The 14,162-nt window shown below is 34.7% G+C and overlaps 1 protein-coding gene across 2 annotated transcripts in view; it reads left to right on the top strand.

Annotated features, from left to right (window-relative positions):
* nrbp2a (nuclear receptor binding protein 2a) overlaps window positions 1–11,348 on the top strand; it is a 35,667-nt gene extending 24,319 nt beyond the window's left edge. For both annotated transcript variants that reach the window (XM_048163029.1, XM_048163028.1), the window contains 14 exons: window positions 17–57; window positions 1,984–2,078; window positions 2,173–2,196; window positions 2,544–2,627; window positions 2,864–2,919; window positions 3,016–3,111; window positions 3,195–3,327; window positions 3,494–3,596; window positions 3,692–3,742; window positions 3,836–3,971; window positions 4,428–4,481; window positions 4,599–4,662; window positions 4,863–4,918; window positions 10,261–11,348. In XM_048163029.1, coding sequence (XP_048018986.1) covers window positions 17–57; window positions 1,984–2,078; window positions 2,173–2,196; window positions 2,544–2,627; window positions 2,864–2,919; window positions 3,016–3,111; window positions 3,195–3,327; window positions 3,494–3,596; window positions 3,692–3,742; window positions 3,836–3,971; window positions 4,428–4,481; window positions 4,599–4,662; window positions 4,863–4,918; window positions 10,261–10,359 — 1,092 coding nt within the window. In that variant the 3' untranslated portion in view covers window positions 10,360–11,348. The remainder of the gene's footprint in view (window positions 1–16; window positions 58–1,983; window positions 2,079–2,172; window positions 2,197–2,543; window positions 2,628–2,863; window positions 2,920–3,015; window positions 3,112–3,194; window positions 3,328–3,493; window positions 3,597–3,691; window positions 3,743–3,835; window positions 3,972–4,427; window positions 4,482–4,598; window positions 4,663–4,862; window positions 4,919–10,260) is intronic.
* The last annotated feature ends 2,814 nt before the right edge of the window (window positions 11,349–14,162 follow it).

Genomic DNA, 14,162 nt, shown 5'->3' with positions numbered 1-14,162 from the left:
TTTCTGTGTGTCTCAGGCATGGAAGCGTTGGTGCACGCAGATACTTTCTGCACTCAGGTAGGGCATTGAGAATTCAATATCATCCCCTAAACTCATCTGCAAATTTGCTGTTAAAGCTGAAGTGTGTAGGTAAACTAAAAATATTTTCCCAGCTTAATATACAGAGACAAATATGTGTCGGTTGATTTGTACAAAAGTGTAAACACTGTGGCTCTGTGGCTATCAAAACATTGCTTTGTTTGTTTGAGCATCTTGACCATCCCAGCATAGCAACACTGACTCAACCAATGGTGTGAGTTTGGGGGCGGGGCTTTCTGTTGGTTTGGCCAATGGCAGATGAGGGGAGTGTTTGAGGAAAAAAGTTTGACATCTTTTAAAGGGATAGTTCACCCGAAAATGAAAATTATCCCATGATTTACTCACCCTCAAGCCATCCTAGGTATATATGGCTATCTTCTTTCAGACGAACACAATTAGAGATATATTTAAAAATATCCTTAGTCCTCCAAGGTTTATAATGGTTGTGAATGGGTGGCCGCGTTTTGAAGTCAAAAATAATGCATCCATACTTAAAAGAAGTAATCCATACGACTCCATGGTCTTCTGAAGCGAAGTGCTGCATTTTTGTAAGTAAAATATCCATATTTAAAACTTAAATATAACTTAATTTTTATATATATATATATATATATATATATATATATATATATATATATATATATATATATATATATATATATATATATATATATAATATAATATATATAATATAAAATATTGACTATATATAAATTCAAATAACTAGCTTCCGGCGGACGACCGTACGTATACTCGTAGTAAATCATGGGATAATTTTCATTTTTGGGTGAACTATCCCTTTAAATTCTGTTTCATGATACTTGAAATTACACACTTCAGTTTTTCACTAGTACTTTTTCTCTTGTAATATTATTTTATTAGAAATAAAAAGAAACTTTTTTTTTATATATGTGTTTATTTTTTTTAAACCAATTATTTCTTATTTTTAAAACATTCAATGTTTTGATACTTTAAACTTTTTTCTTTTATAATATTATATTATTGTAAATATACACTACCGGTCAAAAGTCTCTTATGCTCATTAAGGCTGCATTTATTTCATAATAAATACAGAAAAAACAATAATATTGTGAAATATTATTACAATTTAAAATTATGTTTTTCTATTTTAATATACTTTAAAATATAATTTATTTCTGTGATGCAAAGCTGAATTTTTTTAGCATCATTATTCCAGTCTTCAATGTCACATGATCCTTCAGAAATCATTCTAATATGATGATTTAATACTCAGTTATTATCAATGTTCAAAACAGTTGTGTTTCTTAATCTTTTTTTGTAACCTGTGATACTTTTTTCAGGATTCATTGATGAATAAAAGGTTAAAAAGAACAGCATTTATTCAATATATAAATCTTTTCTAACAATATAAATCTTTACTATCACTTTTTATCAATTTTTACTTTTTATTCATCAAAGAATCCTGAAAAAGTATCACAGGTTATAAAATAATATTAAGCAGCACAACTGTTTCCAACATTGATAATAAATCAGCATATTAGAATGATTTCTGAAGGATCATGTGACACTGAAGACTGGAGTAATGATGCTGAAAATTCAGCTTTGCATCACAGAAATAAATTATATTTTAAAATATATTAAACTAGAAAACCATCATTTTTAAATTGTAATAATATTTCACAATATTATTGTTTTTTCTGTATTTATTATGAAATAAATGCAGTCTTAATGAGCATAAGAGACTTAAAAATATTAAAAATAGTAATGTTTCCAAACTTTTGACCGGTAGTGTATATAAATATTAATTTTATACATAATGTATAATATTTTCATTTGTATGAAAAAATTCATTTATTTATTTATTTTATCAGTGTGGGTGATTTGTGGGTGCAAGTACTGATGTTTTACCCTTTCGTTCTTTAGTTACTTACATTCATGTGATCCGCCCATTATCCACGGTAACCTGACCTGTGACACTATCTTTATCCAGCACAACGGCCTCATAAAGATTGGCTCAGGTTTGACAGTAGTCAAAATGATTTGACTTTTGATCATTTCTAACATAGAACATCTGTTTTAAGAAGATGCTTATGTCTCTTCTTTCTTTCACAGTTTGGCACAGGCTGTTTGTAAATGGTGAGTCCACTCCGAGCTCCATATGCCATGTGCACAGGAATGTGGTTATCTCATCAGAAAGAAAACACAGGCCGCTTCTTTTCCTTCCTTCCTTAAACAATGCTTTGCGTATTTTGGCCGAAAATCCTGGCAGTTATGTAATGTACTGTAACATTTCTTGTCAGCTTTGACAATCTAAGACATATATAAAGAAAATAAGACCCACATCCCCCTTCAGAGTATTTATTTTGGACTCTAGCTCATGTACTCGAGATTTTATCTATGTTTACAGGCTAAAATTCTTCCATCCATATAAAGTTATAAATAGAGTTTGATTGTAATGTTGTGTGTCTCTCCTTTTCCCTCAGTATTTGCTGAGGCGATTCATGGGAACGTGCATCAACATCGAGATGAAATGCGTAACCAGCATTTTTTTGCTCCAGAGTATGGAAGTGAGTATCTGATGCCTTTTGCAATCTGGGGAAAAAAATTCATTTAAACTTGGACATTAACAGAAAGTTTTAATATTCTTTTTTTTTTTCCCAACAAAAACATTTATTTGCTTATAATTTGTAATTTATAAAAATACAAAATAGAAGTATTTTCACTTGTGGTCTGAGGCTTTTTGACATCACTGTATGTAAAAAGCTTTATAACATTTCTCTTTTCTTTTTTTTTTTCTCTCCAGTTGCTGAAGATGACTATGCCATCGATATATTTTCATTTGGTATCTGTGCCTTGGAGGTCTGAAAATTACAATCCAAAATGACAAATAATACTACTTTTTTTAATCAATATTGAAGTATGACCTTTAATTATGTATTCCACATTCACCTTTAGATGGCAGTATTGGAAATCCAGGCCAATGGAGACGCTGCAGTTTCGAAAGAGGCCATTGATCATGCTGGAGAGTCACTTGAGGACCCTCTCATGAGGGTAAACGACTCTAAGCCCATATTTATAACTAAAACAGAATTCTTTTTGTTTAATCGAATGCCTTTATCTCTTTATGCTGACAGGAATTTATCCAGTCGTGTGTACGCACGGAAGCCAAGTCGAGACCCACGGCTCATGACCTGCTCTTCCACAGAGTGTTATTTGAGGTCCACTCCTTAAAACTGCTTGCTGCGCATTGCTTTATCAATAACCAGTGTAAGTGGAACATGGAAAACACTGCTGTTCATGCCTTCCTGACACCACAGAGTAATAATGCTTTCATTTCTATCTCAGACATAACAGAAACATATGGATGGCCCAAAAGGAAATTATTGTTCCTTTGTATTTCCATTTCTCTTAATCTTATTTTTATTTTTTTCAGATCTCCTCCCTGAGAATTGTGTGGAAGAGAAGACCAAATCTTTTGACCCTAATGGTATCATGGCAGAGATTAATCATCGTGACCGACCTGGAGTCCATCTAAAGTGCGTTTTTCAAACAAAATGTGAAGTTTCTGTTTCATTCTGTGATCATTTCCCACTTTTAGACATTTTTCTCTTTTTTTTTTTTTTTTTTTAAGGTATTCTCATGTATCACCTCTGGAACTGGACAAATTCCTTGAGGATGTGAAGTGAGTCATGGAGAAGATCAGCTGATCTTTCATTTAGACTGTGTTTGTTTCCATGCTTGTGGATTTGAAACCTTTCCTCTTCTGCATGAACAGAAATGGCATATATCCGCTGATGAACTTTGCTTCCCACCGGCCGCATCCTATCCCCCGCGCTCTTTCTTTATCGCAGGAACAGATGGAGACTGTGAAGACCCCAACCCCAGAACCACAGGAGACTGAAACCAGAAAGGTTAGAAGAAGATTTATATTAGAAGCAGTGTTGGGAGAAACTAACCACAAGTAGTGATGCTATCCTCATATGAAACTTTAGGAGGTGTGAATATGTTAGTGAATCAGTTCATTCGCACGGTTTGTGTAAATAAACAATCCACTAACAGATTCATTTTAAACTCTGTGTTGTCTTTTTTTTAAGCAAAATATTAGCCAACAAATGTTGGCTGACTAATGGGAAGTGTGTCCAGTTAAGAAACTAATGATGTGCAAGGGTCAATTTGAAAAAGCTGACATTAGCTGACATATTTCCCAGAAATGGCGATCAATGCATCTCAACCATGTACAAACAGTATTTTAGCTACTTTCTGTTAATTTATAGAATGTTTTTTTAAGACTCTGTCCAACCAGGTGTGGTTGGCTTGTACAACAGAAAAGAAGCATATAAGAGCTAAATCCTTGTGTTTCCGTACAGGTTGTCCAGATCCACTGTAATCTGGAAGCAAATGAGGAAGGCACAAGGAGTCATGTGAGTTTTTTTTTTTTTTTTTTTTTTTTTTTTTTTTTGGCTTGTAGTTTTGCTTAGCTTCCTCTCCAAAACAAACCTGTAAATATTGTGCTTCATCTATCCTTTCTTTCTCTGTAGCTCTCTCTCTTTTTAAAGATGGATGACAGACTTCACCGTCAGCTTAGCTGTGATGTTTTGCCATGTAAGTAATTATCACATTCATATGTGTTCTTGGTGCTTTTTTTTTTTTTTTTTTTGCTGCTAAAATAGTTTAGGCAAGTAATTATGGTGCAATTAAAATGTTATAAATAAAAATAATTTTTTTAAAGAATAAATTAAAATGAGGATATGAAATATAAAAAAGTACATTTAATTTTTTTTTTTTTTTTTTTTTATCCCCAGCTGACAGTCCCAAAGATTTGGCTAGTGAGTTGGTTCACCATGCTTTTATCAGTGAGGTAAGCATGAGATCTCGATTTGCAGTCTATGTGAGCTGACAATAGTTGCCGAAAGTCTGTGCCAGTCTGCAGATTTTGGGCAGTCAGAGTTGACAAATTTCACAGAAAATCGTGTAGTGTATGATCAGCACAGACTTCTTTTAGCTTCAGACTATCATTCCATCCAGTCAGAGGATATCAAAACATGTTTGATATTTTGATTTCAAACTTATTATAGTGTATGATGTGTCACCACTCAAACCAAAACCATTAACAGAACACACGTAACAAATTAGCCTCAATATTTGACTCATCAGCACAGATAAACAACTGACTGCCCCACTCACCTCTAGCTCCCACTGAAATCTGTAGAGTCCATACTGACCACCTCTACCCACCTAAGACCACATCCAAATGTGCTTAGCTCATATAACAAATAATATAGTTTACATATTGAAACAATATAAACAGTCACACAATAAAGTTGGATGTACTATATTAAACTTTAAATATATCGTTGGGTGATGATATTGTTTACATTTTCTTACATTAAAAATCACTAAAGGATTACACTTTTAAATAAACTTTTCCTGATAATTTCTCACCCACATGTCATCCAAGATGTCCATGTCTTTCTTTCTTCAGTCAAAAAGAAATTAAGGTTTTTGATGAAAACATTCCAGGATTATTCTCCATATAGTGGACTTCAATGGGCACCAAACAGTTGAAGGTCAAAATTAGTTTCAGTGCAGCTTCAAATTGTTCTACACGATCCCAGATGAGAAATAAGGGTCTTATCTAGTGAAACCATCGCTCATTTTCTGAAAAAAATTGAAAATTATATAAGTTTTAATCATAAATGCTCATCTTGAACTAGCTCTCTTCTTCTTCTCTATTTGAATTTCGGCAGTGTAGACACTGCTAAGCGTATTACTGCCCTCCACAGGTCAAAGTTTTGAACTAATTTTTATATGCAAAATGCTAGTATATAACAATTAGTTCAAACTTTAACCTGTGGAGGGCAGTAATACACTTAGCAGTGTCTACACTGCTGGAATTCAAATAAAGAGAGCTAGTTCAAGATGAGCATTTATGGTTAAAATGTATATAATTTTTTCAGAAAATGAGCGATGGTTTCACTAGATAAGACCCTTATTTCTCGTTTGGGATCATGTAGAACAATTTGAAGCTGCAGTGAAACTAATTTTGACTTTCAACTGTTTGGTGCCCATTGAAGTCCACTATATGGAAAAAAAATCCTGGAATGTTTTCATCAAAAACCTTAATTTCTTTTCGACTGAAGAAAGAAAGACATGGACATCTTGGATGACATGGGGGTGAGTAAATTATCAGGAAAAGTTTATTTAAAAGTGGACTAATCCTTAAGTTGAGATTTGTTATATAGTATATTTCGATTTACATGAGTGTATTTTACGTATTGGGGTGTAACGGTTCTCAGTAAAAAATCAAACCGTACCATTCTCTATAATATGGTTTGTTAAAAATAATGTGTAAGGGGGGTGACAATAGCAATAGTAGTAGCAATAATAATAATAGCCCTCCTCATCCTCCATTCTCCAGTTTTTTTGTATGATAAATACTATTATCATCATTATTATTATTGTCATCAATTTTTTTTTCCTTATTTCATGTATTAATTTATTTTAACTCAGGTTATGTCTGTTGTACTTCACTACATGTTCGTTTATTCATACATTTCCACTCCCACACCCAGTTACACTTACAGTTACACACACACACACACAAATCTTATTGGCTGTTATGTATGTTTTGTTGGTCTTTGTATTTGTATTTTGCATTTGATTTCTCATCTGTAAATATTGTAATTGTCTGTGTGCATAATTAAAAAAAAAATAAATAAAAAATAACGTGTAAAACAGACAGATTTCGGCTAATGCATGTCTGTCGATGGAAACGCATTCTGGCTTCCATTACAACATCAGCGATGATCAAAAAAACGTGGACAAAACAGTCACTCTTTGTAAACTTTGTTCAATGCAAGTGCCGTATGCTTGAATATGACCAATAATTTACGCCATAATCAACCGAGTGCTCATATGAGATCTGAACAGCACACGTTGCTATCTGTGTTTAAACTAAACTAATTTAAGCCTTGCCAATTTAAACATTCAAGAGCCAGAAGACATGAATGAGAACTCACGCGCTCTGTAAGATTTTTGTGCGCTCATCCGAAGCGCTCAAATATTGAGTTCTCTTTTGAGTCTTGCGCTTGAATGGACAAATTCACACAAAAATTAGGCTAACATGCACATCTGGGTGAGTATCCTAGCAGACAGAGTCGGTTAAACGTACAGTATCAGTGTACCGGATCCGTGCATTGTCTTAAAGTGACAGCAGCCTAATATTCCTGCTGTCTGTGTTTTTAATGGTAATCAAACAAAAAAAGACAAGGAAATCACTCACTTCTCTTGATTGAATAGCTTTTGTAACTTTAATAAGGATTCATCTTTAATTTATACAGTCAAATATGCAATGTTATTTTACATTTGATTACTTTTTTCGATTTCTGTACCTGAAAACTAATGTTAGAGCTACCTTAGAAACCTGAAAAGCACTGTTTATTGTATCTTTGCTCTATTGTATTTATTTGTGCTGTTGCTTGTAGTTAGATCATTTGTTCTTATTTTCTTTATTTTTATTTGACAGCATAGTAATTTTTTCCCTGAACATAGCACATACCGAACCGCACAGAAGACGTGACTTTAAAACCGTGATACAAACCGAACCGTGAGTAATTTGAACCGTTGCACCCCTAGTATGTATGCAGATAAAGTTGGATCTACCAACTTTAAATACATGTAAATTGGCGATGATCTAAACAATCAGGCACTTGAGATTTGTTAGGCTTTACATGAGTGCACTGTATGTAAATGGGTAAAGTTGGATGTATCCAACTTTAAATATTTTGCCAATATAGTTTACATTTTGTTATGATATAAACAAGCAAATTTGCAGTATAGTATGTATCGCTTTACGTACTTGTACTGTATGTATGCGAGTTGGATAGACTTATAGTAATGGTAGGTTGGAGTTATTAATTTGTGATGTAATGATATGGGGGATCATGAAGCCTGTAAGGTTTTGTTTAATTTATAACAATTTGGTGTAGTGACAAGCCTAATTATAATGATGTGTATCACTGCCATGGTTAAATGATGCATATAAATGACATGGTTAAAATTTTGATCATATCACCTACCCCTAAGCAGTTTAACCTACAAACCCGATTCCAAAAAAGTTGGGACACTGTACAAATTGTGAATAAAAACAGAATGCAATGATGTGGAAGTTTCAAATTTCAATATTTTATTCAGAATACAACATAGATGACATATCAAATGTTTAAACTGAGAAAATGTATCATTTTAAAGGAAAAATAAGTTGATTTTAAATTTCGTGGCATCAACACATCTCAAAAAAGTTGGTACAAGGCCATGTTTACCACTGTGTGGCATCCCCTCTTCTTTTTATAACGGTCTACAAACGTCTGGGAACTGAAGAGACAAGTTGCTCAAGTTTAGGAATAGGAATGTTGTCCCATTCTGGTCTAATACAGGCTTCTAGTTGTTCTAGTTGTCTTCCTCTTTATGATGCGCCAAATGTTTTCTGTGGGTGAAAGATCTGGACTGCAGGCTGGCCATTTCAGTACCTGGATCCTTCTTCTACGCAGCCATGATGTTGTAATTGATGCAGTATGTGGTCTGGCATTGTCATGTTGGAAAATGCAAGGTCTTCCCTGAAAGAGACGACGTCTGGATGGGAGCATATGTTGTTCTAGAAATTGGATATACCTTTCAGCATTGATGGTGCCTTTCCAGATGTGTAAGCTGCCCATGCCACATGCACTCATGCAACCCCATACCATCAGAGATGCAGGCTTCTGAACTGAGCGCTGATAACAACTTGGGTTGTCCTTGTCCTCTTTAGTCTGGATGACATGGCATCCCAGTTTTCCAAAAAGAACTTCAAATTTTGATTCGTCTGACCACAGAACAGTTTTCCACTTTGCCACAGTCCATTTTAAATGAGCCTTGGCCCAGAGAAAATGCCTGCGCTTCTGGATCATGTCTAGATATGGCTTCTTTTTTGACCTATAGAGTTTTAGCCGGCAACAGCGAATGGCACGGTGGATTGTGTTCACCGACAATGTTTTCTGGAAGTATTCCTGAGCCCATGTTGTGATTTCCATTACAGTAGCATTCCTGTATGTGATGCAGTGCCGTCTAAAGGCAGGAACACACCAAGCCGACGGTCGGCCGTCGGGCAGTTTTTCTTCGTCGGCCAACTATGTTTTCTTAGTGTGTTCCGCACCGTCGGCTGAAGTTGGTCCTCGTCGGCCTTTTTTCGGCCGATTCGAAATGTTGAATTGGTGTTGAAGCTTGTCGGTCCGTCGGGGCATCTGATCATTCTGATTGGCTGTTCAGCTACTGCCGCCTGCTGGTTCGGAAAGGCATTTCATCTCACGCAGGCGCAGAACTGACGTGCTGCTTGGCCGTCAGCTGTCGAGCGTCGGTTTGGTGTGTCAGGGCAACTTAGGATGCAGACGGCATCGGCTTGGTGTGTTCTGGCCTTAAGGGTCCAAAGATCACAGGCATCCAGTATGGTTTTCCGGCCTTGACCCTTACGCACAGAGATTGTTCCAGATTCTCAGAATCTTTGGATGATATAATGCACTGTAGATGATGATAACTTCAAACTCTTTGCAATTTTTCTTTGAGAAACTCCTTTCTGATATTGCTCCACTATTTTTCGCCGCAGCATTGGGGGAATTGGTTTTCCTCTGCCCAACTTGACTTCTGAGAGACACTGCCACTCTGAGAGGCTCTTTTTATACCCAATCATGTTGCCAATTGACCTAATAAGTTGCAAATTGGTCCTCCAGCTGTTCCTTATATGTACATTTAACTTTTCCGGCCTCTTATTTCTACCTGTCCCAACTTTTTTGGAATGTGTAGCTGTCATGAAATCCAAAATGAGCCAATATTTGGCATGACATTTCAAAATGTCTCGCTTTCAACATTTGATATGTTATCTATATTCTATTGTGAATAAAATACAAGTTTATGAGATTTGTAAATTATTGCATTTCTTTTTTATTCACAATTTGTACAGTGTCCCAACTTTTTTGGAATCGGGTTTGAAGGAATTAATTGAAAATTATTGCATAATACTTATACATTACACATTTTACAGAATATATCTTTAGTCCCCTAGTGTGCAATCCAAAGACAACTGTGGAATGAAACTGTCATATGAACTGAATATCTCATGTAGTTTTGCTTCATGTGTGATTGTGATTGTCTTGGTTTTGTATCCTGTAGGAAGACTGTGAGAAGATGGCATGTTTCCTTGAGGATGCATTATGTAAGCATTGGTCAGGGACGTCCACCTCCCCTACTGCCATGGCTGTGATGTACTAAGCCCAGCTGGTCCCATAATAGACAGACAGTGCTTGAAGACTGGGCCAGAGCTTGAGGAAAAAGAGAGAGCGAAAGATCCAGATTGACAAGAGGGAAATGAGACCAAAAGTGCAACATTACATAATGAAGGTCATGACAAGATGGCTCGAGAATTAGCGATGGACCGGGGAAGAAAGCTCACACCACACCGCATGGTACCTGCACAAACTCCAAAGAGCTCAAACTTTTAACTTTGATCTTGAAGTTTAATTACTGATGTCATTTTACTATAACGAAGAAATACATTTCCATTACTTGCAGAGATTCTGCCTTCAGTGCCAGCATTTTGGGTTGTGAATTTTTTTTTTTTTAAATGACGGATTTTTAAAAACATTGTGTCTATGGCGTAATCCATCCTCATCTAGCAAAGGACAAAGTTTGACAAAAACAGATGATTTTTAGGATGACAGAGCTTCAGGAACCTGAGAGAGGAAGCTAAATGTCCAAGAAATATTTGCTGCTTCCCATCAGGCAATATGATTGGAGTCTGTTTGTTCCATACTTAAATGTATTATTTATTATTTTAAACAATTAATACATGGTCTTGGGATACATGTTTAAAAGGAAAGCGTATCAAAAGGTTTAATTCTACATTATCTTATTCTGTATGCTTTAACAAGCTGACGTTGAGCAAACGAATGTACGGTACAATGACAAGTGCTCTTGGAACCTGCTATAATTATATTTCTTTTTCGAATTTTTTTTCAGACCTTCAAATTAATTTCTTGTGATTCTTACAGTTTTAAAATGTCTCTGTTCTGAATTGCTTCCATGACACTATGTGTTGATCTCAATAGCTTTTCTCATGCAGACGGTAATGAACTTCGCAAATATTTGTAAACCATGGCAATAATGGTATCCTAGAATGGTATACTATCGTTTAAAAGTTTGAGGTCGGTGAGATTTTATGTTTTGAAGGAAATTAATACTTTTATTCAGCAAGGACGCATTAAATCGATCAAAACTGACAGTAAAGACTTGCATTGTTATAAAAAAAAATCTATTTTGAAATAAATGCTGTTCTTTTGAACTTTCTTTTAAGGAATTCTGGGGGGGGAAAAATCACAGTTTACAAATAAATATCAAACTGTTTTTAACAGTGATAATAATAAGAAATGTTACTTGAGCACCAAATAAAAAATCTTGAGCATTCAGTTTTGCCATCACAGGAATAAATTACATTTTAAAATAAAATATAAAGCAATTATTTTAAATTGAACACAATATTACTGTTTTTTTTAAACTGTGTTTTTGATCAAATAAATGCAGCCTGAGTGAAGTTCGATCTGATATTTCAACTGTCTCAATCAATAAAGCAGAAGAGCACTTAATCCAGATGTCTTTTACCAAGAAACTAACAAATAGCTCTCCAAATTCATTAACTCTTTCCCTGCCTTCCTTTTAAAAAAAAATTAAATTAAAAAGTTGCCAGCCACTGCCAGCTTTTTTGATAATTTTCACAATTTTTTTTTTTAGCTTCACACTTGAATGTGGGTAAGTTTCGTAAAAAAGCAACATTTTAAACACAAATCGCGTTTTTTCTTTTTATCAAAGACTACAGTGTGCATAAGCTTGTTTCTTATTGCTTGTTTCTGCTTCTTCGCCATGTTTGGATACGGAGACTCTGTACTCTTTCAGAAGTTGCATAATAGCGATGCCTAAAAGTATACTTCGTTTTTTTTTTTTTTTTAGCATACACAGGCGTTCGACGCATGCGTAGTTTTCACCACGAGTTACAACCCATGTAAAAAATCTTCACACAATGTCTCGTCTATGTAGGCCTCCATTGTCGCTGTAGGTTGCATGAGCTCCAGTCTGTTCTGTTGATGCAGTTTTTCTTTGACTAATTATTGCAAAAAATAAATAAATAAAATAAATGCGCATGTGCGACCTTGCGGTTACAAAAATTCGGCTGTCTAAATACGCGTACCCTTCTGATGATGAAATTCGCGTCACACGTACTGTTCGCTGACCCTCACGTACGCGTAAAAAGTGAAGTATACTTTTACCTTAACGTATAACAGTGAAAACACGGAAAGCTGGAAAATTCCATCAATGGCGGGGAAAGAGTTAAGGCATCTACTTTTATTCATTTAGCAGACGCTTTTCACCAAAGTGACTGATACAAACAAACAATCAAAGCATTTTGAGCAGCTGATGATAGGTTCACAAACACAGGGGTCCTGTTCATGACTGTAACAGTGTTAACATGGGATTTTTTTATTTGCCTTCTTAATGTGAATATGAGCTGATCTTAGATCAGCTGACTGCTCAGAGGTGTTTAACATTTATCTGTTTCTTTGTCCATTATACTGATTAATGCATAGCTACAATAAACTGACCATGACTGAATTAGAAGAAACAAAGGTTTGCTGTAATAAATCCCTCCTTTGGGTATGAAGGGCTGTTAATCTTCTTGGCAATTAAATATTACCACAGCATGTGTATATTTTATGTCATGCAAAATGATTTATACACTACTTTCTATGTATTCTACATGCAAATGAGAACTTGAACCATGTCAAGGCCAAAGACTGGGTGCAGTGCTGGCAAGAATGAGTACTACATTGCAAATATAACATCCTGTGTTTGATTGACACTTGCATATTTACAACAGTATTCATTCTGTGAAAACATCTATGTTGCCATGCCGTCCAAAGCAATAGTATATTTTAGGGATGCGTTCAGTACTGTACTCTCCAATGACTTTGACTTCCCAGTATCCCTTAAAAAATATGTGCATGTCAGGAAAATATAATGCTTTGACTGGATTTTTTCATTTTTGTTATATTGGCATGGATGTATCGCAGCTTTAGAAAACTATTACAGTCTCCATTTATTATTGCAAATTCAAATGATTCAGATGTCATGAAAAAAACAACAACAAAAAAAACACCATCTTCCCAGTGTTATGAGACTCAACTGTCTTGTGTTGAATGTCAAATGAATGTGATTCATTTGTATGTATATACAAGAGATACACAGTATGAATGTACAGTGAGCAGCTGTTAAAATGTACTCTTCCTAATTCCTGGTCTCCTTTCTCATCTAAATCAAATGCATTAACCAGACTCTTGTTTTGGGCAGTTTTATTTTATTTTTTTTATGTGTTGAAATTGTATACTGTGACATGAAATACTATAACATTAAAATATATTAATACTTTAATATGACTACATTTATTTATTCTGTATAAAAGCATAGAAAAGGTCTAATATATAGCTAATAAATGTAGATTTCAGCTGACACATTTAATGCTGTCTGGACATGGGGATTTTCAGGTCTGGTAGGGTTGTTGTTATGTGTTTTAACATTTTTTCATTTCTAAAATTAATTAATTACAGTAAGCTGTATTTTTTTATGCATTTTACGTTTTGCTGCTTAATGAATTTTGTTTTTCATAACGGTTTTAAAGTGCTGAAAATCATATAATAGGCTGCTTAATGTCAGACAATATATTTATTAATAATGTTTAATAGCCTAATATTTGTTCCTAATGTGTGTTCATGTTTCTCATGGTGATGGAAATGTTTAATCTCTTGTTTGTTGTTGTCGTTGTTGTACGTGTCTATACAGAAATTTAGTTTTAGTTTCATAAACCTGCAGAAATATTCACTGGAGTATAAAGTGTGACAACTAGCCCCGGTCCTCCCTATATATGCTTTTTATATACTTTTACGCAATTTCTTTAAAAATATATATAATTTCAGTTTTTGGGAACGTCTTATCAGTGGCGCCACATATTATTACAAGACAGCTGAAAA

The sequence above is a fragment of the Megalobrama amblycephala genome, linkage group LG17, assembly GCF_018812025.1.
Source record: "Megalobrama amblycephala isolate DHTTF-2021 linkage group LG17, ASM1881202v1, whole genome shotgun sequence".
Taxonomy (NCBI): Eukaryota; Metazoa; Chordata; class Actinopteri; order Cypriniformes; family Xenocyprididae; genus Megalobrama; species Megalobrama amblycephala.
The sequence above is the reverse complement of the archived record's forward strand: the minus strand, read 5'-3'. Positions and strand labels throughout refer to the sequence as shown.